Source organism: Phyllopteryx taeniolatus, chromosome 8 (assembly GCF_024500385.1).
Source record: "Phyllopteryx taeniolatus isolate TA_2022b chromosome 8, UOR_Ptae_1.2, whole genome shotgun sequence".
Lineage (NCBI taxonomy): Eukaryota > Metazoa > Chordata > Actinopteri > Syngnathiformes > Syngnathidae > Phyllopteryx > Phyllopteryx taeniolatus.
In genome coordinates this window covers 187172-214943 of record NC_084509.1, presented here as the reverse complement: position 1 = coordinate 214943, position 27772 = coordinate 187172, and the positions used below count along the sequence as shown (strand labels likewise).

At 42.2% G+C, this 27772-nt stretch overlaps 3 protein-coding genes across 8 annotated transcripts in view; 1 reads left to right on the top strand and 2 right to left on the bottom strand.

Moving 5' to 3' along the window:
* The window catches only part of porb (P450 (cytochrome) oxidoreductase b), a 35877-nt gene extending 28182 nt beyond the window's left edge, over positions 1–7695 (bottom strand). The window contains exon 1 of one of the 3 annotated variants that reach the window (XM_061780935.1): positions 7560–7695. Coding sequence is in view for 1 of the 3 variants with exons in the window: in XM_061780933.1 (XP_061636917.1) it covers positions 6303–6304 (2 nt within the window). In the remaining 2 variants the exon portion in view is untranslated. Of the gene's footprint in view, positions 1–5023; positions 5261–6302; positions 6322–7559 lie in introns of those variants that run through there. The other 2 variants (XM_061780933.1, XM_061780934.1) reach the window with 2 other exon arrangements.
* A 992-nt stretch (positions 7696–8687) lies between these two features.
* On the bottom strand, positions 8688–14651 carry LOC133481803 (ion channel TACAN-like). 4 transcript variants are annotated; one of them, XM_061780939.1, is made up of 13 exons: positions 14404–14651; positions 12179–12269; positions 11854–11972; positions 11622–11732; positions 11409–11468; positions 11130–11225; positions 10957–11046; positions 10804–10869; positions 10631–10692; positions 10464–10556; positions 10267–10331; positions 9937–10005; positions 8688–9621 (listed from the first exon to the last, which is right to left on the bottom strand). In XM_061780939.1, the coding sequence occupies exons 2-13, from the start codon at positions 12257–12259 to the stop codon at positions 9508–9510; spliced, it is 1026 nt and encodes a 341-aa protein (XP_061636923.1). In that variant the 5' UTR covers positions 12260–12269; positions 14404–14651; the 3' UTR covers positions 8688–9507. The 4 variants fall into 4 exon arrangements, 3 of the variants coding, with proteins under 3 accessions (XP_061636923.1, XP_061636922.1, XP_061636924.1); XM_061780938.1 differs by lacking the exon at positions 14404–14651 and having other exon boundaries at positions 12179–12408; XM_061780940.1 differs by lacking the exon at positions 14404–14651 and having other exon boundaries at positions 10464–10536; positions 12179–12408.
* Positions 13993–27305, top strand: gdpd1 (glycerophosphodiester phosphodiesterase domain containing 1). The gene is made up of 10 exons (XM_061780941.1): positions 13993–14489; positions 15861–15903; positions 16068–16203; positions 18929–18974; positions 19551–19672; positions 19809–19898; positions 20013–20146; positions 23724–23783; positions 24006–24057; positions 24439–27305. The coding sequence occupies exons 1-10, from the start codon at positions 14354–14356 to the stop codon at positions 24571–24573; spliced, it is 954 nt and encodes a 317-aa protein (XP_061636925.1). The 5' UTR covers positions 13993–14353; the 3' UTR covers positions 24574–27305.
* The last annotated feature ends 467 nt before the right edge of the window (positions 27306–27772 follow it).

The window sequence follows — 27772 nt, the reverse complement described above, 5'->3', positions numbered from 1 at the left end:
GCTTGTATCCGGGATCTTGTTTTTTCGGTCACGACCCACAGCTCATGACCATAGGTGAGGGTAGGAACGTAGATCGACCGGTAAATTGAGAGCTTCGCCTTTTGGCTTAGCTCCTTCTTTACCACAACGGACCGATACAAAGTCAGCATCACTGCAGACGCTGCACCGATCCGCCTGTCGATCTCCCGTTCCATTCTTCCTTACCTCGTGAACAAGACCCCAAGATACTTGAACTCCTCCACTTGGGGCAGAATCTCATCCCCGACCTGGAGAGGGCATGCCACCCTTTTCCGACTGAGGACCATGGTCTCAGATTTGGAGGTGCTGATTCTCGTCCCAGCCGCTTCGCACTCAGCTGCGAACTGCTCCAGTGAGAGTTGGAGCTCATGGCTTGATGAAGCCAACAGAACCACATCATCAGCAAAAAGCAGAGATGCAATACGGAGGCCACCAAACCGGACCCCCTCTACGCCTCGGCTGCGCCTAGAAATTCTGTCCATAAAAGTTATGAATAGAATCGGCGACAAAGGGCAGCCTTGGCGGAGTCCAACCCTCACCAGGAACGAGTCCGACTTACTGCCGGATATGCGGACCAAACTCTGACTCCGGTCGTACAGGGACCGAACAGCCCGTATCAGGGGGTTCGGTACCCCGTACTCCCGAAGTACTCCCCCCACAGGACTCCCCGAGGGACACGGTCGAACGCCTTCTCCAAGTCCACAAAACACATGTAGACTGGTTGGGCGAACTCCCATGCACCCTCGAGGACCCTGCCAAGGGTGTAGAGCTGGTCCACTGTTCCACGGCCAGGACGAAAACCACACTGCTCCTCCTGATTCGACTTCCCGACGGGCCCTCCTCTCCAGCACCCCTGAATAGACCTTACCAGGGAGGCTGAGCAGTGTGATCCCCCTGTAGTTGGAACACACCCTCCGGTCCCCCTTCTTAAAAAGGGGGACCACCACCCCAGTCTGCCAATCCAGAGGCACTGTCCCCGATGTCCATGCGATGTTGCAGAGGCGTGTCAACCAGGACAGCCCCACAACATCCAGAGCCTTTAGGAACTCCGGTCGAATCTCATCCACCCCCGGGGCCCTGCCACCAAGGAGCTTTTTAACTACCTCGGTGACCTAAAACCCAGAGATTGGAGAGCCCGCCTCAGAGAACCCACACTCTGCTTCCTCATGGGAAGCCGTGTGGGTGGAATTGAGGAGGTCTTCGAAGTATTCTCCCCACCGACTCACAACGTCCCGAGTCGAGGTCAGCAGCGCCCCATCCCCACTATACACAGTGTTGGTGGTGCACTGCTTTCCTCTCCTGAGACGACGGATGGTGGACCAGAATTTCCTCGAAGCCGTCTGGAAGTCTTTCTCCATGGCCTCACCGAACTCCTCCCATTCCCGAGTTTTTGCTTCAGCGACCACCAGAGCTGCATTCCGCTTGGCCAGCCGGTACCCATCAGCTGCCTCAGGAGTCCCACAGGCCAAAAAGGCCCAATAGGACTCCTTCAGCTTGACGGCATCCCTCACCGTTGGTGTCTACCAACGGGTTCGGGGATTGCCGCCACGACAGGCACCAACCACCTTACAGCCACAGCTCCGGTCGGCCGCCTCAGCTATGGAGGCGCGGAACATGGTCCACTCGGACTCGATGTCCCCCGCCTCCCTCGGAACATGAGCAAAGTTCTGTCGTAGGTGGGAGTTGAAACTCCTTCTGACAGGGGATTCTGCCAGACGTTCCCAGCAGACCCTCACAATACGTTTGGGCCTGCCACGTCGGACCGGCATCTTCCCCGTCGGACCGGCATATTCCCCCACCATCGGAGCCAACTCACCACCAGGTGGTGATCAGTTGACAGCTCCGCCCCTCTCTTCACCAGTGTGTCCAAGACATGTGGCCGCAAGTCCGATGACACGACCACAAAGTCGATCATCGAACTGCGACCTAGGGTGTCCTGGTGCCAAGTGCACGTGTGGACACCCTTGTGCTTGAACATAGTGTTCGTTATGGACAATCCGTGACGAGCACAGAAGTTCAATAACAGAACACCGCTCGGGTTCTGATCGGGGGCCCGTTCCTCCCAATCACGCCCTTCCAGGTCTCACTGTCATTGCCCACGTGAGCATTGAAGTCCCCCAACAGAACAATGGAGTCCCCAGCGGGAGCGCTCTCCAGCACCCCCTCCAAGGACTCCAAAAAGGGTGGGTACTCTGAACTGCTGTTTGGTGCATAGGCACAAACAACAGTCAGGACCCGTCCCCCCCACTCGAAGGCGGAGGGAGGCTACCCTCTCGTCCACCTGGGTGAACCCCAACGTACAGGCGCCGAGCCGGGGGGGGGGAGGGGGGGGGGGCAATAAGTATGCAACTAACGTTTATTTAAATATTTTTTGGATTCATCGGATAAAAAAATAAATAATTTCAGAATCCTCTTAATTTGCCTATCCATCCTTTAATTAAAATCACGACATTATTTCAAAATTGACAGTGCTGAAAATGTACAGACATATGCATAAATTGATTACGATTCAGTTAATGTTTTGGTCTGGAACGCGTCCGAAAATAGAATGTCGATAACTGTTTTCTAAAGTAAAAGATGTTGCAAGAGTCTTAATTTGATGAAACACAAAAATAATCAGTCTGCTTTATTATTTTAATAAATATAATTATTCATATTTAGCTACTGCTTTATTATAATCAATATTAATCATTTACTGTAGACAGGCTGAAATTACAAGGATTTGGAAAATTTTAAGTTAAACAAGGTCTATTATTCGATAGTCGATTTACAACCCCAATTCCATGATGATGGATTTCATCATCTACGGTCCATAATATCATCAAAGGGTCAGAGAATCTGGAGAAATCACTGCATCAAAAAAAGACATCAATGTGTAAAGGATATCACCACATGGGCTCAGGAACACTTCAGAAAACCAATGTCAGTAAATACAGTTCGGCACAACATCCGTAAGTGCAATTTGAAACTCTACAATGCAAAGCAAAAGCCATTTATCAACAACACCCAGAACCGCCACCGGCTTCTCTGGGTCCGAGCTCATCTAAGATGGACTGATGAAAAGTGGAAGTGTTCTGTGGGCCGACAAGTCCACATTTCAAATAATTTTTGGAAATTGTGGACGTCGTGTCCTCCGAGCCAAAGAGGAAAAGAACCATCCGGACTGCTATGGACGCAAAGTTCAAAAGCAAACATCTGTGATGGTATGGGGCTGTGTTAGTGCCAATGGCATGGGTACCTTACACATCTGTGAAGGCACCATTAATGCTGAAAGGTACATACAGGTTTTGGAAAAACATATGCTGCCATCCAAGCAATGTCTTTTTCATGGACGCCCCTGCTTATTTCTGCAAGACAATGCCAAACCACATTCTGCACCTGTTACAACCGTGTGGCTTCGTAGTAAAAGAGTGCGGGTACCAGACTGGCCTGCCTGGAGTCCAGACCTGTCTCCCATTGAAAATGTGTGGCGCATTATGAAGCGTAAAAATACGACAACCGGGACCCCGGACTGTTGAACAGCTGAAGTTGTACATCAAGCAAGAATGGGAAAGAATTCCACCTACAAAGCTTCAACAATAAGTGTCCTCAGTTCCCAAACGTTTATTCCATCCATCCATTCTCTACCGCTTATCCGGGTCGGGTCGCGGGGGCAGTAGCTTCAGCAGGGACGCCCAGACTACCCTCTCCCCAGCCACTTCATCCAGCTCTTCCGGGGGGATCCCGAGGCGTTCCCAGGCCAGCCGAAGGATGTAGTCTCTCCAGCGCGTCCTGGGTCGTCCCCGGGGTCTCCTCCCGGTGGGACATGCCCGGAACACCTCACCAGGGAGGCGTCCGGGAGGAATCCGAATCAGATGCCCCAGCCACCTCATCTGGCTCCTCTCAATGCGGAGGAGTAGCGGCTCTACTCTGAGATCCTCCCGGATGACCGAGCTTCTCACCCACAAACGTTTATTGAATGTTGTTAAAAAAAAAGCTGATGCAACACAGTGGTAAACATGACCCTGTCCCAGCTTTTTTTAGAACGTGTTGCAGCAATAAAATTCTAAGTTAATTATTATTTTATTAAAGTTAATCAGTTTGAACATTAAATATCTTGTCTTTGTAGTGTATTCAATTAAATATAGGTCGAACATGATTTGCAAATAATTGTATTGTGTTTTTATTTATGTTTAACACAACTTCATTGGAATTGGGGTTGAATTTGATAATCAATTAATCGTTGCACTTCTAGTTTATATTATTTTTGATTTCCCTCATGCTGCTCAGGCAATCTTGTAGTTTATTTTCCTTCGCTTAACAGACTTGCGCCAAGCGGGAGGCAAGCAACCGATGAAGAAACGAGCTGCCCAAGCCGTGGGGAGCGGAGCAGGGGCCATGACCTGCATTCTGAGTTCAATGAGCAATGTGCCCTGCAATGGACTACATGGAACAACAATACACGGTGTTGTTTGTGCTGCGTTTGGAATAAAAATATTTTCTTTTTTTTCTCCAGGCTCACACTGGGAGGTTTACTCTGCGAGGCAATGAATACATGAATTCTTTTTATTAGGACCCCCATGTCGTTGCGTGTGGATCTCTCTATTACAGTGACTCGATCCAGTGCAAAGTGGCTTTTCTATAACCAAAACGTATCCCTCACAATACACTTATTCATTTTTCCTGGCAGTTGAAGCACTTGTGTTTGTCTATTTTCTCGTTCCGTGACCGGAGCAGGACGCTAACAGGATACTAGGTTGCCAATCACTAGCGATATCCTAAGTGCTTCACGGGGCTTGTGCACATAGACCATTTACATCAGCTAGACTCAAGTTAGCATTCACGGCGCTACCTTCGTTCTTAAATGTGCAAACCAAACAAATTACATTCAGCGACTCACACCCGCACACCTAGCGATTCACCCTTGCGGCATACCGGGAAATGACATTTTTTGAGTGAAACGTCATGTAAAAAGAGGGGATTTATAAATGTGCCATTATATTTGCAACAGTGCAATGCTACTCACCGGAGATCCAACGGTCGGCCAGAAAGGTAGCAGTGATGGCAAAAAGAAAAAGTGAGAAGATGACCATAGAACTGGAAATGGAACTTATTGTGATGTAGCGTTGCGACAAGTTCTACATGCGTCTCTATTTCTCTAAATGGCAAAGGAAAAGTTAATATAAGACAAACAGAATTTACACCGCAAAGTCACAGATTATCAATTGTTTTTAGTGTGAATATTTTTCTTTTTTAAATATGAAAACAAATCAGGCTGACCAGCGTGGTCCCAGAACGAAAGGTGTTAGAACTTGAAGGTTCCACTGGAGACTGTTGGGACAACAGTAGCACAATTTCACTAGTGAGATTTAATAAATAAATAAATAATACCCAATAAAATACAATAATACTGCGACTAATACAGCACAGGGGACTATGGGACAAAAAAAGTTGTATTCTGTTGTTTTTTTTTCCCCTTCCAGTGATTTTAACTGGTTTGACAACAAAGAATAAACTTCATTAAGACTGGTTATGATGTCCACTGTAGCCTGGGTTCCCAAAAATAAGATGGTCTTGTCAGTGCGGGTGCGTGTACTAACAAGCTCTATATTGTTATTATTGTTTTCTCAACAGATGCGACGTGACATAACATAGCAAGCGTACATTCATGTACTAGCACACTCCTAAGTGTTCTTTCTCGGTTATCAACTTATTCAAACAAGGATTGTGTCTACTTACGGTGAATGATTGAAATCATTAAGAGTCCGTTGGCACCAGGTGATCAACCACAAAACCACATCTATGTACTCTTTTGGCATTATACATTAGTTGTAGTGTCACATTTGCTTATTTACAAATAGTTTGTTTTTTTAACTTGTATTTTTATGGCTTTTTTTTGTCAGGGTTACTTCATATTGCATTACAGCCAAAGGGTACAAGTATTATAACCAACCTCTTTTGCCTACAAAGACCAGCAGTTCAAGATATCCTCAATCAACTCTCGGTTCGGTGCTAAATTGCTTAGTCCAAGAACATTTGAATATGTGGTAAAGTTCTGCTCTACAACAGAATTTGGGCAGTTTGGTGTGTAGCCTGTTTTATGTTTTGATTTCCTATCTCAAGGTCCCTGGTACAAGTTGCCATAGCGACATGACTCACAGAAAAATTTTACCTGCTTTCTTCAACCAGAGCTAAATCCCTTTGTTCCTCCCTCGCAAAAATTCTTCTTCAAAATATATTTCCGCAGTGTGCACTCAACAAACTGATGAAAACTTCACACATGACCTATGCGGCATAGTACTCACATGATAATCGAGTTAATGTGTAGGACATAGTATGAATCTCCATTAATGATTATCAACAGAGGACTGTCAGTCCTGGAAAAGGTACAAGAAAGGGTTAAAATACCAGGTTGATGCTGTGATTTATCTTCTTTTAGAAAAAATGAACAATGTGAGTGAAAAGAGAATGAAATGCAGATGAAAAAAGAAACAAATGTTAGGGAAAAGTAAACTTGAATTGTTATTGATTTATCACAACAGCCTGCTTTTTGAACAGGGGTGTTTACACACGAACTGTAACAGTGCCTTTTTAACTCATTTGTGGGGGGGAAACTGCTCACATGACATTCCAATTCAATGTTACAAACTACCATAAAAAATTATCTCTTTCTGCTCTGAAGTGTTTACAATTCCTACCAAGCCTAGGGAAACATGGACAAAGAACTAGTAAAAGTTACACTAGTTATAATAGTATCCAGTACGTGACTGATATTACATACGCTGACTTACGTCATTGAAACAATAAAAAGTATAGGATCCAATTTTCCTTTGAATGCAACCAGTAAGCCCACTGTACATGCCTCCCAAATAATTGATGACACTCATCAATTTGCATACTACTGCCAACAGAAGAGCTAATCTCCTAGGTAAAAAGTAAAACATTCCTGAAACGATTTCATGTTGGAAACTAACTTTAGTGATTGAGAATTAATGACTGTAATCACAAGGACATCATTATTCACATCAGCCCAAACTGAACCACGGCCCCAGTACCAGATTGAGGCATAAAAATCAGCCCACAAGGGATTGATTCACCAACATGTGAATCTTGGGTTTGTTGCTAATTAAGAAGTCCAATGAAAAGAGGCTTTTAAAAGCCTATTGCCATTGGTGTGTTCAACAGAGTACGTCCACACAAGTCACCGCTTCACTAAGAGCAAATACAAACATAGGAGAAATATTGAACGTGTTGACAAAAGGTTAAAATAATGGACGCTCAACCACTTACTCGCCTTTACATTGGGGCACAGATGAACACAATTTCGTCGAATGGCTAGCAGGACATGACTTTGGACAACATACCGAATAAACACATCGTACAAACGCTAGTTTTGTGATATATTACTGTTAGCTAACACGTGGAATAAGACGGATATAAGATATTTCATGGCACACAAAAAGGTAGCGAAAACCCTCGCATTGCGTAATTGGGCATTACATCTATCAGCTCAAAGTGAACATTTACGCTCGCATTCAATAAATGCGTAGGGTCAAGCTTACCTTGTCGCGTTTCAAACTCGCCTTCGCAATGCGGAAGAAAACTTTACGCCATGTGGGACGATACCATCTCGGTTCATACAGCGGGGGTGGCCACGTTGGCTAGTCAAAGTCAATTCCATTAAACCTGCTACGTCTCCACTGATTTTTTTTTTTTTTTTTTTGCACTTTGTACTTCAAGCGTAAAGTTTTATACATGTGACTTTGTATGGCATCAAACGTCTTCTTTACAATCCGAACACCTAAAGGCCAACACGTGTTTCCAAGTAAACCATCCCGAGAAAAACATTACCTAATGTCATTATACTATTGTAACCTACCGTGATAAATAACTGCTGATGTATTCCAGAGTAGGGGTCATGGTTATGTAATCTAGACAACCCAACGCGCTGTGTATCTCTAACAAAAACTAAGGCACTTGACTCCTCAAAGTTGTCCTCCCCAAATGTTATCTTTGTTTATATTCTCAACACATCTGAAGAATAGCCCGGTAAAGCAAAATCCAACGGATCATCCCCTAATCTGCACACCAAAAGTCTGCAGAGGTGAAGAAGCCTCCCCATGACAAATGAAATAATGCTGTGTCATGCATAAGAAAATCATTCTCCGTACTTTAAATTGAGGTACTGATTCAGCTCCTGTACATGTAGGTTATTATTATTATCATTTTAATTTAGTGCTTCTACCAAGAAGAAGAAAAATACTGTTCCATACAAATATTGTTGCTCGACCTTTAGCTATCAAAACGTGTCCCCATCGCTTTGCTAAGGTTGTGAACTGAGTAATAAAAACATTTTTAAATAAGAGAAGTACACATTGTACCTGTTTTGTTGTTGTTTTTTTCCAGATTAGACATTGAATTTTTGAACTCCAGAAGTGGGTGATTTATTTATTTTAATTTTTTTTAGGCTGGCACAAGACAACACATTTGCCATTATTATTAATAAGTGTTTGTTTAAGACCACACCATCCGAGACAAACACTTGCCCGAGACCAGAACTCACAGAGACCAAGATGAGAACTAGACTTTCGGGAGTTGAGACCAAGTCAACACCAAGACCGAGACAAGCCGAGGCCGTGACAAGACCCAAGACTATATAAAAAAAAACAATTTTAAAAACCATAACAAGGTTGAGCAGTTAAAGAGCATTCTCTTTTTAATTTGAATTTTCTTTTAAATACATTTCACAGCCAACAACATGGTGTCTGCAACTCTTTCAAAGCACAAAATGCAAAAATCTAAAATCTTAAAAAAAATTGTGACGAAATTTTTGCAAAAAAATAAAAATAAAAATCATTGCATGTATTTAAAAATGAAGGTTTAAAGAGGATCTTGGTTGCAATTAAGAAACATAAGAGACTGCAGTGATTTGTGACGTAAACGTGTACACTGAGGTCTCATAACAACGGCAATTTAAGGTGGAATTAAAACCTCATTCTTAAAATATTCATCTTAAAAAGACAAATTTGGATTCGTTGGTGTTACAGTTAACGTGAGCTTACCTGTGTTTGTTTTCTTTCAAGATGCCAGTTGAAGTTCGACGTTGTCCCCACTATTTCAGTCATAAATCTATATAATATAAAGATCTACAGACACAAAGTATTTGTACTTGGTTACTTTCTACCACTAAATAAAATACGTACACACAATAATGTGATGTATATCTACATTATTCAACAGACACAACAAAACAAATTAAAGTACACACAAATACATAGTAGTATATTAACCTTGAGAAATGTGATAAACAAATATGTATTAAAAATATCATTAGATAAAAGGTCAATGCATATAAAAAGCAAGTCTCAAACATTGATCGCAAAAAAACATACTGAGCTTTCTAATACACGAATCTATATTTTCATGGCATATGACTTTCAGTTCTATAGAAGTCAGACTTGATTACATTGATTGACTAAAAGACTTGAACAGCCACTAATACAGTTTGTATCACAGGATCTTCGTTTTCTGATTCCTCCTTTCGAGCTTCTGATAGACCACAGCAAGAGTAGTGAAGAAGTTACCCATGAACAGAATAAAGAAGCAGAGGCTGCACACCAAGACCTGTAACAGAGTATGAAGGTGAATGACTGCTATGGTTGATTTTTACATACACGGATAATGGAGAGGCATGTAGATAATGTACAATGAGATTAAAAGGTTTCCTCAAACATTGTAGTGCAATCTTGACAAGCTTTTTATCTTGAAAGGTAAACTTTGAGAAATCCAAACTACATCTCGACATAAGATAAACTCCAAATGGTTGCCTAATTGTGCAGCGAATAAGACATGCCTCTGAATTAATGAGTGTAGATGTTTAATGTCGATGCAAAGCAATAAGAGGGAGTAGAAAACTGGACTTTGTCAGCGAGCGCTAACCTGCCATTCTTTGCAGTCTGGGAGCTGAGCCATTCTGAAGAGAGAGAGACTATTGAAGAGCTGCCAGAACTACAAGACAAAACAGGAGGTCGTAGGCTTGTGTTTTGTTTTTAAATGCAACAACATATCCAACAAATATAAGCACACCAAATATTACACAAAAAATGTAAACCCCTATCAGATCTAATCATGTAAACATGCAGAACGCTGCCAGGAGTCATGTGCATGTGATTGTGGGTATCATACTTTCTAAACCATGACATAGTGTAATTTCTTGATGCAAACTCATGTTGGCCTCATTTAAGGCCATTTCGTAGACAGGATACTCACGTGACCGAAAAACAGGAAGGGCAAAAGAAATGTCAGCCCTTTCCACATCCAGGACTGAAATCCCTCTAAGAATAGAAATCAACCATGTACCTTTAATGCCACTACATGAATCATCTGAATTGTGAAGTATAATTATTTGTACATGGCCTGCAAACAGCGTCTTTATTAGTTGCCCATGCTCTGTGAACCATATTTACCTACAGTAAGGTCCATGTTGTGTCTTTCTCCCAGGGCTCTGAGTCTGTATAGACATCCACTCTGATAATAACACTGTAGACATTGAACAAAACCTGCATGTTCATGTTTACAAGTCAGTGTAAGTAAGACTCTGATTGGACATACTTTTCCAAAGACTCGACCTTACTTTGATAGAGGGAGTAAGCCAGGAACTGGTTCCTGAATATCTTGTACAAGTTGCCATCTGGCCTTGAGTGCAGAATGGAGGACATTTTAACCATACAAGTGCCGGAAAACCTTTGACTTCAAATAGTCTGTGTGTGTTTAGCATCGGTTGTTAAGGGCTTTCTATTTACCCACCATGTCAGCATTACACCAGACAAAAAAGCTGAGATGTAATGATGGAAAACCCACCAGCCTTTGATTCTAGAATGTAGGTGACATATAGAACATGATTTTCCAATATCATTTTTTAAAAGTACAAATGACTTCAGGATTATACATAGGACTGACCTGGAGCCATTGGTGATGAGGATACTTTCCCTGATTGTTAATGTGCAGTAATACCACACCAGCAGGAAGTTGAGAATAGCATCAAGGAATCTGAAGCCATGGACAAGAAGTAAACACAAATGTATTTTTCACACATGGCAAGGACAACACTTTCGCTGGATGGAAATTCTTACCTGTAGCTCACAAAGAAAAAGCATGTAAAGGAAAACAGCAGCAGCACAACAGTGAGGTACAGCTTGAACTTCTCATATTCGTCTTTGTAGGCAAATCTGATGATGAGGATTCAAAATGTTATGAGCAGAAATATTCATAACCGCACAGTCTATGTGGACTATATGAAGTTAGTTCGATGCCTATGGGATCGTCACTGGCTATGTGCCGTAGCCTGACCAATAAAAGGTCACCATACAGTTTTAAAAAGGAAAAAAAGAAAAAAAAAAAACAGCACTTACTTTAACTGTTTGCTGAGCAGAGTGACATTCACATTTCCGAGAACCAGACTGAGGTACAGCCTGAAATGAAAAAAAAATCATAGTGACCCTCTGTCCTAATTTCTTTCTTTATATAACCAATAATATGCTGGTAATACAAGAATATAATTGAAACAATTTAATACGAGCATGAACGTGTTTCGGTAGCAATTTTGATACTGTTGAATTTGTCACCCATTTTTCTTGGGGAGGAAGGCTTCCATTTCAAAGAAAGCATTGGTTTGCATCTTTATTTTCTCTTTTATTTCATCAAGGGCATCTTCCTCCGACAGTCCTTTGCTGCACCTGGTCGATTGATATGAAATAAAAACACATGACCAGGGTTCTAGATCACCTACAAATCGCTTTGTTGGTGCCTGTTTGGAAGTTTCCCTCTTCAGCTGCGTGTGTGTGTGTTGACAATTACCTTTTCACCAGGGCGTGCATCCCCTTGAGCCGTATTCGTTGAAGGCAAATGGAGGAAGAGCAGCTCTTTTGCAGTTTGGAAATTTCATCCAGTTTTTGTAGGTACATCCTATGTGTCTCCTGAACGACAACAAATACAACTACAGAATATCAATAACCATAGGAAATTATGCCGAACACGGATAACATTCCTCTTGGGAATTATAATCCATAATACAAACATTTTAATGGTTGCTTTGTTACATATACATAGATTTGTAAGTACATAACTGTGCGCAGGCATGTTGTTAAAACTGATGACGGGTTGATTACAGATGGTTACTTACCTGAGCATGCTGATACTCTTCTTCCAGACAGTCCCACTGCTGCAGAACATCTGTTAAACTTTGCGGCGGGTTGAGAGTCATTTGCTGTTCCCTTAAATGTACAGTATTTGTTTTAAATGTAAATGTAATGATTTGTCCACATTAAACGACTAGTACATGATGTGCCGAAGTATTATTCGTCAGGGTGTGTATGTCATTATCAGTATAGTTTATCGCACCAAGTGAACTTTGACTGGTACACGTTGAAAATTCAGACTTGGACATTGTTCCAAGGAAGTTCTCTGTTTAGCACTGTGTGCCATTATCGAACACAAAGCTATAAGTGGTAGTTAATCTTGACTAAATTAAATAGATGAGGTTTTGAATGATTGACTCATAAGCTTTTTTCTTTGAAACATGCAGTACAAAAAAACAAAGAAATGGAAAAACCTACAAAATATAAATATCCCATTCAGAAATAGAGTGAATTGCCGGTCCGAAAAGTAGCAGCAACAAGTTCAAACTGTTGTGGAGTGTGTAATGAATCCGTCAACAAATTTAGTCACATTTGCAGTACACTGAGTGGTTTAAATGACCGTTAAATGAAAACAAACCAGGCACATTTCGATTGGGTTTAAACTTTAAATCGGAGACTGGGGAAAATAGTAATAACAATAACTGTGTGCCAGTGTTTAGCGTGTCTGCCTCCTTATAATATAGGAGCAGGCTATTGCACCAAATATAGTGGGTTAGGGCCAAGTGAGTACTTGGGCTTGTTTTTAACTCTGCCCAAAAAAATCCAGACAATTGAAATGGGGGAGAAAGAGTTTAATTCAGTAGCATACTAAATTGTTGTCATTCTTTGCACGGTTCCAGCAAACATTTAATGTATATTTAATGTACATCACCGAAATCGCTTTACATGGTCTTTAATGAATTGGTGGAGGTTGGGTTTTTGTATAGTACTACTGGTTTCTATAAATGCGACAATAATGGTGGATTAAGTTGGGTACGTCCCCACTGAAGGCCCAGCCGGGAACAAATAACAAAACAAAAAAACTCCTGTTTTTCTGAGGGCTTTGTTTTTCTGACTATTTTTTCTGTTTTTCTGACTACTTTTTTTCCACCTGTTTTTCTGACTTTTTTTTTCTGTTTTTCTGCCTAATTTTTTTCTGAGTTATCGGGACACATCGAACTCACGCGAGAACCTGCGAACTACAAGTGACTCTTTGCGGACTCACTAATGACTCAACTAAATGCTCGCACACCTTCAACCTGCCCATACACGTTTAATTTACCGGTTCAATTAAGGTGCCTGCGTAATGTCGACAAACTAATAACAATACCATCTATGTGACTCAAAGACAGGAGTATCTCCCAGTGTCTTAAACCCATATCAAAATAAAACTTGATCAAACTGAATAAACCGGTCATGTTGCTTAATACGGATTCCGCAAAGAGTCACTTGCAGTTCGCAGGTTCTCGCGTAAATTCGATGTGTCCCGATAACTCCGAAAAAAATAGTCAACAGGTGGGAAAATGTTTTGTCAGAAAAACAGGTGGGAAAAAAATTTGTCAGAAACACAGAAAAAAATAGTCAGAAAAACAAACCCTCAAAAAAATTACTCAGAAAAACAGGCGTTTTTTTTTTTTTTTTTTAATCCAAGTGAATGCAATACGCTTTCCGTACACAACTGTGTGAAATTCACTTTACGTTTCTTTCATGGCTAACTGTGAATCACATGCGCATACCCCATGCGTCCGGCAGGGGGTGATAGTGCGCCTTTATGGTGGCTGGTCGCTGAGTTCAACCTCTCAACGTGATTGTGACGCAGCACACGAAGAAGAGAAGCTCCGCACCTTACGCAAACGGCCGATAGCAAGCAAGCACACAAACAGCTGATCGATAATCAACAATAGCGGCGGACTGACCACGATATAAACATTGTACACGCACCTGGACATTTAACGACTAGAATTTGGACTTAAACGCTCAATGTACAGTTAAAGAAGGCATACTGCCAGACTCTTTTAAGAAAAGGATAAGCGTCTCAAGATTTGACAAGCTGGACTCGGACGCTAGCAAGCTAATATTACCAAAAACAACGACGCAAAAGATGGTTTTACACGCTGTTTGAACGCATGGCGCTAGGTTTTTCCTAACAGATCGTAGCTGCGTGTGCGTGGAGGGGGGAAATGTATGGTGCGGTTTACATTGTGTCCACGGTGACCGGCTACGTCCTCACCTCCGCGCTGCTGCTCAAATGTCCAACGCTACTGCACCGCAAGAAGAGAGAGAGGTTCCACAGCAAGCACATTTCTCATCGTGGAGGTAAGAGAGCCGTGGTCATCTCTTAACTAAGCGGCGTGGATGATTTATTTCCTAATGACATTGCAATTCAGTCGCAGGAGATCCTATACAACGGAAAAACAAACAAGCAACAACAAAAACAGAGGTGGCAAATTTATTCAGTACTTAAGTAGAAGACACGTGTTATTAAAAAAAAACAAAGACCCATTTATTTATTTTCTTTTAAATCAGTGCTTGGGCAATGGTTGGCTATGAGGATACTGACCGGGAATCAAACCTGCGCCGTTTGCATGAAATGCAACAGCATTTAGTACTACTCTACAAGTGCCTGAAATGTACTGTAGTACATTACAAAAGTAAAGAAATATTTTGACGGTCAATTATATACTACCTCTTCTCTGCACTAGAAATAGTTTCCCTCTTTTATTACGTTCCATAGTGCTCATACTGAGAAGAAAGAGAAAAAAAGCTCACTAGACTTGCCTGAGGCTTTTATGCCCTCAAAACACAACACATTTGCCACAAATCATTCTTGAAGCTGGCAACATCAAACAATTCTCTTAAATAAGGCCATGGGATTTGGAGTATCTTGCACCTCTGAATCTTTCGTTTTGTCATTGTTCATGCCACCCAGTTCATGTTGCTCCATATTGATGCTGTCCCTGTTTTTTTTCTTCCTGATAAGTGTCCAAAAAGGTAACAAGCAGATTGTGACAGAGTACGAAGAAGAAAGTATAGATTTATGTTTGCAAATGTAGGGAGTAGATGTACAATTCCAATGAAGTTGGGATGTTGTCTTAAACATAAATAAAAAGGGAATACAATGATTTGCAAATCATGTTCAACCTATATTGAATGTTGTTAAAAGAAAAGGTGATGTAACACAGTGGTAAACATGACCCTGTCCCAGCTTTTTTGGAATGTGTTGCAGCCATAAAATTCAAAGTTAATGATTACTTGCTAAAAACAATAAAGTTTTATCAGTTTGAACATTAAATATCTTGTCTTTGTAGTGTATTCAATTACATATGGGTGGAACATGATTTGCAAATCATTGTATTCTGTTTTTATTTATGTTTAACATAATGTCCCAACTTCATTGGAATTGGGGTTGTCAAAAGGCAGCTGAAAAATAAGTACAGATACCTGAAAAATGTACTTGCGTACAGCATCAACGCGTTTGTACTTTGCTACTTCCCAGTCCCACCACTGATTATAAATCCGTTTTGATTGGCAGTTTGATATGTGTTCTTTTTAAAATATGATTGTTATTCTTGTGGCGGTACTGTGGAATAAAGATGTATCATGCTGAGAGGTATTTCTAATATTTTGGTTGTGTTATACAGCGAAATGAAACAGAAATCAAACAATAGTATTGTGCTACACTTGCAGGAGCAGCCGAGAACCTAGAGAACACAATGGCGGCTTTCAAACAGTAAGTTGAACTTCAAACCGCGGCATCGGTTGAAAGTCTGCAGCTGAACAGTGTGTGTGTGTGTGTGTGTGTGTGTGTGTGTGTGTGTGTGTGTGTGTGTGTGTGTGTGTGTGTGTGTGCGCGCGCGTGTGTGTGCGCGCGCGCGTGTGTGTGGGTCCACTTAGCGCCGTGGCTTTGGGCACAGACATGTTGGAGCTCGACTGCCACCTGACGAAGGATGAGCAGGTTGTGGTGTCACATGACCCACATCTGCAGCGAGCAACTGGCATTAACGCCTACATCTCCGACATGGCATATGCGGTCAGTACCTGCTTTGGAACATACACGTGTTTATTGTGAAATACGTCAATGTCGCTGTATAGACTTGAGAATAAAGGTTCAAGATGACATTTTTTTTTTTTTTGGTGCATATTTGAACATGTAATTCAATCAGCTGATTATGATGATGACCTTTAACCAGAGTTACCATTTGAGTTATAGGGCACTCATTGAAATCTCAAATTTATACTTTTTTTTTTAAAATCATTACCTCTTAGGAAATATGGAAAATTTAATTTGTTCCAGGTTTAAACTGTTGCCATCATTAAACATTTATCAACTGAACAGGCAATGTTTTAATGAACATTTTAAAATCCTTAACCAATCCATCCATCCATTCTCTGAATCGCTTATACTCACAGTTAAACAAAAGTAAAGTATTATTTTTGCAAAAGACTTGTAGATTGTACTTAATGTTGTGGCCTATTGTGGGTCTATTTTGTACCTATTTAAAGAGCGTAACATTTTAAAGATTGAATCCGTCATTCTTTATTCCAGCCTTATATATTCCCCGTGGATTGGTTATATCACAAGATATAACCAAAGACCCTGACCCTTGCAATTGACTGGCGGCCTAAAAGTGAGAGAGCCGAATGCGGATAAGCAGTGTAGAAAATGGATGTGTGGATGGCTAAATTTGATACGCTAGCATTTCCGTGCCCTTTTGGCCTCCGAGCACTTGAAATTAAAGCCTTTCGTCCACCATTCATTTTCTACCGCTTGGTCGGTCGGGTCGCGGGGGCAGTAGCTGTAGCAGGGACGTCCAGACTTCCCTCTCCCCAGCCACTTCATCCAGCTCTTCCGGGGGGGATCCCGAGGCGTTCCCAGGCCAGCCGAGATACATAGTCTCTCCAGCGTGTCCTGGGTCGTCCCCGGGGTCTCCTCCCGGTGGGGCGTGCCCGGAACACCTCACCGTGGAGGTGTCCGGGAGGCATCCGAATCAGATACCCCAGCCACCTCATCTGGCTCCTCTCGATGTGAAGGAGCAGCGGCTCTACTCTGAGATCCTCCCGGATGACCGAGCTTTTCACCCTATCGCTAAGGGAGAGCCCGGACACCCTGCAGAGGAAACTCATTTCGGCCGCTTGTATCCGGGATCTTGTTCTTTCGGTCACGAGCCACAACTCGTGCCCATAGATGAGGGTAGGAACGTAGATCGACCGGTAAATCAAGAGCTTCGCCTTTCGGCTAAGCTCCTTATTTACCACATCGGACGATACAAAGTCCGCATCACTGCAGACGCTGCACCGATCCGCCTGTCGATCTTCCGTTCCATTCTTCCCTCACAAGACCCCAAGATACTTGAACTCCTCCACTTGGGGCAGGATCTCATCCCCGACCCGGAAAGGGCACGCCACCCTTTTCCGACTGAGGACCATGGTCTCAGACTTGAAGGTGCTGATTCTCATCCCAGCCGCTTCACACTCGGCTGAAAACCGCTCCAGTGAGATTTGGAGATCACAGCTTGATGAAGCGAACAGAACCACATCATCTGCAAAAAGCAGAGATGCAATTCTGAGGCCACCAAAGTATGCCTCGGCTGCGCCTAGAAATTCTGTCCATAAAGGTTATGAACAGAATCGGTGACAAAGGGCAGCCTTGGCGTAGTCCAATCCTCACTGGAAACGAGTCCGACATACTCCCGACAATGTAATGACCTCAACCCCAGAGATAGTAGAGCCCGCCTGAGAGAACACAGACTTTGCTTCCTCATGGTAAGGCGTGTTGGTGGCATTGAGGAGGTCTTCGAAGTATTCTCTCCACCGACTCACAACGTCCCGAGTCGAGGTCAGCAGCGCCCCATCCCCACTATACACAGTGTTGGTGGTGCACTGCTTTCCCCTCCTGAGACGCCGGATGGTGGACCAGAATTTCCTCGAAGCCATCCGGAAGTCTTTCTCCATGGCCTCCTCGAACTCCTGCCATGCCCGAGTTTTTGCCTCAGCGACCACCAAAGCTGCATTCCGCTTGGGCAGCCGGTACCCATAAGCTGCCTCAGGAGTACCACAGGTCAAAAAGTCCCGATAGGACTCCTTCTTCAGCTTGACGGCATCCCTCACCATTGGTGTCCACCAACGGGTTCGGGGATTTCCGCCACGACAGGCACCGACTACCTTACGGCCACAGCTCCGGTCGGCCACCTCGGCGATAGAGGCGCGGAACATGGTCCACTCGGACTCAATGTCCCCCGCCTCCCTGGAGACGTGGGTGAAGTTCTGCCGGAGAGGATCTTGCCAGACGTTCCCAGCAGACCCTCACAGTACGTTTGGGCCTGCCAGGTCCGGCATCTTCCCCCACCATCGGAGCCAACTCACCACCAGGTGGTGATCAGTTGACAGCTCCGCCCCTCTTTTCGCCCGAGTGTCCAAGACATGCGGCCGCAAGTCCGATGACACGACCACAAAGTCGATCATCGAACTGCGACCTAGGGTGTCCTGGTGCCAAGTGCACGTGTGGACACCCTTATGCTTGAACATGGTGTTCGTTATGGACAATCCGTGATGAGCACAGAAGTCCAATAACAGAACACCTCTCAGGTTCTGATCGCGGGGGCCGTTCCTGCCCTGTCATGCCTTCTTAATATTGATGACAGCCAATATTAAGAAGGCATGAAAGGGAAGGAACGGCACCCACTCATTCACTTCACCTCCATATTTGGCCTTAAGTCTCCACTCCTGCTCCACTGTCTGCTGTTTGCTCTGTGCAGGAGTTGCCGCCATACCTCTGCAAACTGGCTGTAACCTTTGAAAGGGGTGAGTGTCTCCGGCTGGTGGACTCCCATGCACACTCGCTAGTCACGTGGAGCAATTAATCCGACGGCTGACAATGTAAAACGATAAACATCCCACGGAGGCTCCATTACATAATTACAATCATTTTTTTATTGCGAGGAGTGGCCTTGACCGTCACGTCGTCGAACTGTGTTAGCATGTTAAGTCTGCACTAAGTTGCTGATTTAATGTGGCTTCAACTACACTAATGTTTATGTTATTGGTTTATGTTGATGACATCAGTCTGTAACTTGTGTGGCGTACATTACCAAGCAATGGGCTCGGTTAAGCTAATGCTTTTTTTGTACTGTGGCTAAGTGATATTCCTGCCACTTGGCAGCTGCTGGAAGTAACTAAAAAGTTACTTTTTTCTAACTTTTGAAATCAAGTAAAGTAGTCACGTGGAGCAATTAATCCGACGGCTAACAATGTAAAACGATAAACATCCCACGGAGGCTCCATTACATAATTACAATCATTTTTTTATTGCGAGGAGTGGCCTTGACCGTCACGTCGTCTGACGCTGACCCTGTTCTCGACTTGTCCTTGTGCGCCCAGAGTGTTTTTGCGAGGCGGGAGAGGACAAACGCATTCCTCTGCTCAAGGATGTTTTCGAAGCATTTCCCAACACCCCTGTCAACATTGACATCAAGGTCGACGACGACACACTCATCAAGAAGGTGTGTACGTGCGTCCCTGGCCATCTATGCTGCACTACAGCTTTTTAATTTTGTTTGCTACCGCTTTATGTCAGTGTCATAGACACAATTCAATTCTAAATTCAGATTATGTTTTGAAAATGTATTTGCGCGGCAGGTGTCCGAGCTGGTCGCAAAATATGACCGAGAGCATCTTACAGTATGGGGCAATGCCAGCAACCAGATCGTCAGGAAATGTTACAAAGAGGTATGTTTTCTGTTTCCACGTCACCATTCAGTAGAATTTTGTATGGTAATTTCAAGACAAATCATTCCCAGAGTTCACAGTAATTCCTGACTATCTTGGATTCATGTTTTGCAGAACCCTCGCATTCCTGTGTTGTTTAGCTTTCCCAGAGTGTTGCAGTTGTTGGGCCTCTTCTATACCGGCCTGCTCCCTTTTGTTCCCTTAAAGGAACAGTTCTTGGAGATCCCAATGCCCAATATTGTTAACAAGTAAGTAAATATGTATGTATGGAAAAGTAGAACACGACGTAATTTTTGTTTGGACATAAAACACAGGTAGACTCCAATAAGATGTAGAAACATTTAAAAAAATGATCTGTGGAAACAGGATGCTCTAAGCCAGGGGTGTCAAACTAATTTTTGTCACGGCCCACAATCGGACTTATGACTTCCCTCGGCGGGCCGCTACAGCTGTGGACCCATATAAATGAAAGATTACCTCAAATACTGTAATTACAGTATACACAACACATTGATGAATAACCAGTTTTGAAATCAGAAGCCTATAAAAACATGTTTTTCCAACTATTAAATTTATTTTCAAAAGGTGGATTGGTAACAAAAAATGCTTGTAAATATCTCAATGGTATTACACCAGTACACAATTAGTGATTTTGATTTGTTTCGGGGGCCACATAAAATGATGCGGCGGGCCGGATCTGGCCCCTGGGCCACCAGTTTGACGCTTGAGCTCTAAGCTTAGTTTTGACCTTCACTGCAAAGGTTGTCACTACTTGTGTGCAAGTGATTTCTTAGTTTTTTATTTTTAATTCATTTGCAAAAATCTAAAAAAAAAAAGGAACTTGGGACATGTTGACGTTATGAGATGTGCGTAGAATTTTGAGGGGAAAAGATGGTTGAATCCATTTCGGAATGAGACTGTAACATAAAATTTGGAAGAAGTGAAGCGCTGTGAATACGTTCCAGATGCAGTGTAAGTAAAAACACATCAGAAGCAGATAGCATCAGTCAACAAATTCTCATTGGATCACATGAGGTCAATTATTTTTACTCTTAACCGATTCATGGGCTTATTATGCACATGTGCAGCATCGGAATTCATTCTGCCTGTGACACAGTGACTGAACTAAGTAAATCCATCCATTTTACGTCCCGTGTCCGGGTCACTAGGACAGTCTGAGTCCAGAGTTCCCTCTCGCTAGCCATATCTTTTAACTACACAGAGAAAACATCGAGGCGCTCTCTTTGTGATGAGCGAGCTTCTTTTCTATGGAGCAACCCAGACAATCTACGGAGGAAACGTACTGCGTCTATCTCATCTTTCTGGTCACTACAAGCTGAAAGTGGCCAACCGAGCAACCCAGATTTCCAAAGTTTGTGACCATAAGTGAGAGTGAGAACGTAGATTGACTGACAGATTGGTCTCTTCTTCTCTTTAGTCCTCCTTATAGAGTCAGGCTTCTTAAATCCAAAAGCTAAGCAAGCCATGATGTAGGCAGCTGTGTCACATTGAAGCAAATATTTGATACTTTGTATTTCTGTCTTAACTCACCTTAAAGGTAAGTACACCTCTGCAATGTATTTAATTTAAACAGTTTATTTAATGCTCTAGTCAAATAATAACTTAATTTCTAAAAAACAACAACATAGTTTGTTTGTTTTTCCATATGCTGGAAAATGTTCATTAACTTAATTATATCCAAGTCGTGACCTAGCATTATGGAACAGAAAAGCTCAGTAGACCTACACGCTACCACCAACATTTTTTCCAAGAATGCTAACTTACTTCTACTTTGAAGTAATGTCAATTCAAAAAAAGTGGAGAACATCACAACTTGCAATTTTCAAATGTCAAGAGATAATGAGACCTCCATCGCTGGAAAGCTTGCATTTTTTAAATAACCACTCAGAAAAGCAAGAACATACACTTGCAACCATTTCACTGTTACTTCTACCGATGACGATCTTCTCCAAAATACGAAGATCTTTGAACAGCGAAGATGTCATACTTCCTTGACATGCAACGTTTCTTTTTTAGGCAAATCTTTGAAGACCCCTTATGCATCCACAGGAGGTTGCAAATAATTTATGTGTCATGATCCCGGTAACGTGTTACTCCAAAAATACCTCCATTTTGAGTAACGAGCAAAGTAACGCGGGAAAGTAATTAGACTACAGTTACTTCTTCAAGCCAACACTAGCAGTTACCTTTGCATCATCAATGTCTCTCACCAAGTACTAATTTGTAACTGGTGATTCGAACAAAGAGAACTCCAGCTGCGCAGAAGCAGTTAACTGAGACCACTTTTTTTTTTTTTTTTTTGAACAAATAGAAGAAAGCGATTGGGAAGTGATTGTTTATTACACAATGCACAGTGACGGTGCAGTAGCATAAAAGTGCAAAGAAATGCACGATTTCACTTTCGCCACACTATTTTTGTTATTTTCCTTAGTAAAAAGCGCATTTGATTGTTGTTACTTTTTTTAATTTACACTTGAAGAATACAGTTTAACTGGCGTGTTAAACGCACAATGCATTGGGGGTTAATCATTCATACCGAAGTGCGCGGTCATAAGTCGGTCATGGAGGGTAAAGACTGACTCACTGAAGGACTTGCATCCATCCATCCATCCATTTTCGACCGCTTATCCGAGGTCGGGTCGCGGGGGCAGTAGCTTTAGCAAGGACGTCCAGACTTTGCTTAAATAATATTTACAATGAAAAGTGAGAACTTTCAACTTTGTCTGGAGTCTGGACTGTGAGCTGGTTGAACGCGCTGCACGGCTGACATCATGTAGTAAGTGCCCCTCCCGCACCCCCCAATCACCCACAGCTTTGCTAGTTAAAGAGCTGTTACTGGGAGCGAAAACGTTTTCTCGCTCTTGGCATCAAAATTACTGTGGTTGGAGCAATGGTGTGTGTGTGTGTTTATGTCACTGTCATGTTTACGTACACGCACACACAGTTGCCTTCATGGACCACAATCAGCATCTATCTATTTATCAGTTACAAGTGATTAGAGAAGTGTACTGAGAATAGTGTGCTTATTTACATTTAGGTACTTACTGAACTGTGTTAGCATGTTAAGTCTGCACTAAGTTGCTGATTTAATGTGGCTTCAACTACACTAATGTTTATGTTATTGGTTTATGTTGATGACATCAGTCTGTAACTTGTGTGGCGTACATTACCAAGCAATGGGCTCGGTTAAGCTAATGCTTTTTTTGTACTGTGGCTAAGTGATATTCCTGCCACTTGGCAGCTGCTGGAAGTAACTAAAAAGTTACTTTTTTCTAACTTTTGAAATCAAGTAATCAGTAACGTAACTTAGTTACTTTTAAGATCAAGTAATCACTAAAGTAACTAAGTTACTTTCTCAAGGTAACTGTGGCAACACTGCATGATGCCAATCGAAAACCATTTAACAGTAATTTTTCTTTTTTTGGGGACATCTGCCTCACAGTTCTGAAGACTCTGATTAAAATCTGGCCCCGCCTGTGTGGAGTTCGCATGTTCTCCCCGTGGCTGCGTGGGTTTTCTCCGGGTACTCCGGTTTCCTCCCACATCCCAAAAACATGCACGGTTGGTTAATTGAGGACTCGGAATTGCCCGTAGGTGTGAATGTGAGTGTTTGTTGATATGTGCCCTGCGATTGGCTGGCGACCAGTTCAGGGTGTACCCTTGATCACAAAAAGTTTGCCCACCTGTGCCCTTGTATGAATTGAGGATTATTGTTATTTTAGTGGTATCTTTTTGTTACTGGCATCCAAATTATTAGTATTGTTTTTTTGTTTGTTTTTTTAAATCTATTTTTCGTCTTTACAGACTTTATGATCCAAACAGAATAACCAAGAGTCAGCGTCTCATCACCTGGCTTGCAGACAGGTGAGTCACTCATCACCTTTGGCAGTCAGTCAATAAATTAACTTTGTGACTTCTCGTTGTACGTGTGTATAGTGACGATAAAAGGCTTTGTTTTCTATTGTGACTGATTATGATTTGGGATTTCTGGTTCCCTCCTCAAGTCCATACTTGCTAAAGCGCCTTTTTTTTAATCTAATGCTGATACCCACTATATTTATTGCAAAATCTTATTTTACTTTGTAGCTTGTTGATGAGGAAAGCTCTCTTCCAGCATCTGACTGCGAGGGGAATACAGGTGAGAATTAATCAATTAATTTGATCCGTCACTTCTACGTTATTGTGCACAAAGCGATTGTGAGTACAATGTCACACACCTTTTTTTTTTTTTTTTAACCCACATCATGAAATCAGCCATTCCAGTACAAATAAAACAATGACATGAAGAAAATAGTTTCCTGAGATGGTCAAATACACATTTGGAGTAGTTCAATATGTCTATTATCAAAAAAAAAAAAAAAAAAGACCAAGGTTTATTTTAGAGAGTTACAACAAGCAAATGGCACTGATTTGGTGCAATGGGCCAGATGCTATTTGTCATGCATTCAATGACGACAGTAAATCTGCATGTATGTTCAGAAATACCGTAGCGTACTACAACTGTTGTGTCTGGTTTCAGGTGTACATTTGGGTGCTGAATGATGAAGAAGACTTCCAGAGGGCATTTGATTTGGGAGCCACAGGAGTTATGACAGATTTTCCCACCAGGCTTAAAGACTTTTTGGATCGGAATGGCCTTTCCAAGCCTCAGTGACTTCCCTACAGCCACTTCAGTTCCCTCATAATTGCGATAATATTGGGTTTTTTCCACTACCAATAACATTGAACCAAAAAAAAAAATTGAATGTACAACCCCAATTCCAATGACGTTGGTACGTTGTCCATCCATCCATTTTCTGAGCCGCTTCTCCTCACTAGGGTCGCGGGCGTGCTGGAGCCTATCCCAGCTGTCATCGGGCAGGAGGCAGGGTACACCCTCAACTGGTTGCCAGCCAATCGCAGGGCACATAGGAACAAACAACCATTCGCACTCACAGTCATGCCTACGGGCAATTTAGAGTCTCCAATTCATGCATGTTTTTGGGATGCGGGAGGAAACCGGAGCGCCCGGAGAAAACCCACGCAGGCACGGGGAGAACATGCAAACTCCACACAGGCGGGGCCGGGGATAGAACCCGGGTCCTCAGAACTGTGAGGCTGACGCTCTAACCAGTCGGCCACCGTTGGTATGTTGTGTTAAACATAAATAAAAACAGAATACAATGATTTGCAAATCATGTTCAACCTATATTTAATTGAATACACTACAAACACAAGATATTTAATGTTCAAACTGATAAACTTTGTTTTTAGGAAATAATCATTAACTTAGAATTTTATGGCTGCAACATGTTCCAAAAAAGCTGGGACAGGGTCATGTTTACCACTATGTTACATCACCTTTTCTTTTAACAACATTCAACAAATGTTTGGGAACTGAGGACACTACTTGTTGAAGCTTTGTAGGTGGAATTCGTTCCCATTCTTGCTTGATGTACAGCTTCCGTTGTTCAACAGTCCAGGGTCTCCGTTGTCGTATTTTAGGCTTCATAATGCGCCACGCATTTTCAATGGGAGACAGGTCTGAACTGTAGACAGGCCAGTCTAGTACCCGCTCTCTTTTACTACAAAGGCACGCTGTTGTAACACGTGCAGAATGTGGTTTGGCATTGTCTTGCTGAAATAAGCACGGGCGTCCATGAAAAAGACGTTGCTTGGATAGCAGCATATGTTTCTCCAAAACGTGTACGTACCTTTCAGCATTAATGGTGCCTTCACAGATGTGTAAGTTACCCATGCCATTGGCACTAACACAGCCCCGTACCATCACAGATGCTGGCTTTTCAACTTTGCGTCCATAACAGTCCGGATGGTTCTTTTCCTCTTTGGCCCGGAGGTCACGACGTCCACAATTTCCAAAAACTATTTGAAATGTGGACTCGTCGGACCACAGAACACTTGCCCACTTTGCATCACTCCATCTTAGATGAGCTCGGGCCCAGAGAAGCCGGCGGCATTTCTGGGTGTTGTTGATAAATGGCTTTTGCTTTGCATTGTAGAGTTTCAAGTTGCACTTACGGATGTTGCACCGAACTGTATTTACTGACATTGGTTTTCTGAAGTGTTCCTGAGCCCATGTCGTGAGATCCTTTACACATTGATGTCGGTTTTTGATGCAGTGGAGCCTGAGGGATCGAGGGTCACGGCCATTCGATGCTGGTTTTCGGCCTTGCCGCTTACATGCAGTGATTTCTCCAGATTCTCTGAACCTTTTGATGATGATATGGACCGTAGATGATGAAATCTCTAATTTCCTTGGAATTGTACGTTGAGGAACATTGTCCTTAAACTGTTCGACTATTTTCTCACACCCTTGTTCACAAAGAGGTGAACCTCGCCCCATCTTTGCTTGTGAATGACTGAGCAATTCAGGGAAGCTCCTTTTATACCAATCATGGTTCCCAATTAGCCTGTTCACCTGTGGGATGTTCCAAACAGGTGTTTGATGAGCATTCCTCAACTTTCTCAGTCTTTTTTGCCACCTCTCCCAGCTTTTTTGGAAACTGTTGCAGCCATAAAATTAAAAGTTAATGATTATTTGCTAAAAACAACAATGTTTATCAGTTTTAACATTAAATATCTTGTTTTTGTAGTCCATTCAATTAAATATAGGTTGAACACGATTTGCAAATCATTGTATTCTGTTTTTATTTATGTTTAACACAACGTCCCAATGTCATTGGAATTGGGGTTGTATTTGTGACATTTGCCGTAGTTACTTATTAAATGTTCAATATTGGACGTTAATACCAGCAGATGCAGCTGCCAATCACAATTTACCTCATGTCTTATTTCATGGCAGATACTCTGTATTTGGTCCCTTTTTAAAATTTGTCTCCATACGTGTGCACTGATAGCAATGTTTGCCTGAATACATAACATTTTAAAATCTAGTAAGCCATTTGCATGAGCAAGAATATTTTTACGTTTTTATTTTTTTAATGAGTTTCACTGTTGTCTTTTTTCACATTTAAAAAAGATCATTTTGTAATTTAAATACAACAATATGACATGATGATTGACTTTGCGGATAATCAACTTGATGATTATCAAACTACTGATATTCTCCAATCCAGATGTGTGACCAAACATCTTGTGGCATTATTGAATGTAGCATTGGATGAATTTTTGCCATTTGCTGTTTATTGTTTTTGGTGAGATTAGCTAGTACTAGTATTCAGATAGCAGATCTGAAAGCAAATGAAATTGCTGTACATTATTTGTATGAAGTCATTTTTGCATGCACGATTATTTACTGTTGTGTTTTTGTAACTTGACCTCAATGTTGACAATTTCACTTCTTTTTCATGTTTAATTTACATAAGTGACGAGCTGTGTTGTATCTCACCTATTTTGTAGAAATAATAAAATGTAGACTTTGATCTATTTCTGACAGAAGCAAAGTCTTTTTTTCACCCTGTGTACATATAATTGTACACCTGCAAAAACTATTATTTTCCAATTATCTTGAAACATTAGTGGCACCTCTCCAGACACTGGTAACGTATTTCGCCACAAGGGGGAGACAGCAAGTTGCACTCAGGAGTCTTGAGTACAGTACAGTACTGATGGCGAATAATGCGTCGTTGCCACTGAAAACACGTTTTGATTTTCTTTATAAAATTTTGTATTTGCACCGAAAGAAGACGATTCTTTGTAAATCTACACTTCCAAAAATATACATTGCTTCATTTTCTAGATGATTCGGTCAAACGTGAACCGACAGTGAGTGAACTTCTCTGAACCAATGAGCGCAGTGTTGCTATGCTGTATCACTTATATGATTGGCCTATTGGCACGCCAATCATTCTTCAGCCCACCTATTGCCAAAGAGATAACAGTCGGACTCGGAG

Bases quoted from the DNA above. Each gene is read 5' to 3' on its own strand.
- gdpd1 (XM_061780941.1), top strand. From the start codon at position 14,354: ATGTATGGTGCGGTTTACATTGTGTCCACGGTGACCGGCTACGTCCTC. The intron at 16,204-18,928 runs GTCAGTACCTGC...TGCTCTGTGCAG, and splicing joins TCTCCGACATGGCATATGCG to GAGTTGCCGCCATACCTCTG. The intron at 18,975-19,550 runs GTGAGTGTCTCC...TTGTGCGCCCAG, and splicing joins GGCTGTAACCTTTGAAAGGG to AGTGTTTTTGCGAGGCGGGA.
- LOC133481803 (XM_061780939.1), bottom strand. From the start codon at position 12,259: ATGACTCTCAACCCGCCGCAAAGTTTAACAGATGTTCTGCAGCAGTGG. The intron at 11,047-11,129 runs GTAAGAATTTCC...CCATGGCTTCAG, and splicing joins TTTTTCTTTGTGAGCTACAG to ATTCCTTGATGCTATTCTCA. The intron at 10,870-10,956 runs GTCAGTCCTATG...CCTACATTCTAG, and splicing joins CTCATCACCAATGGCTCCAG to AATCAAAGGCTGGTGGGTTT.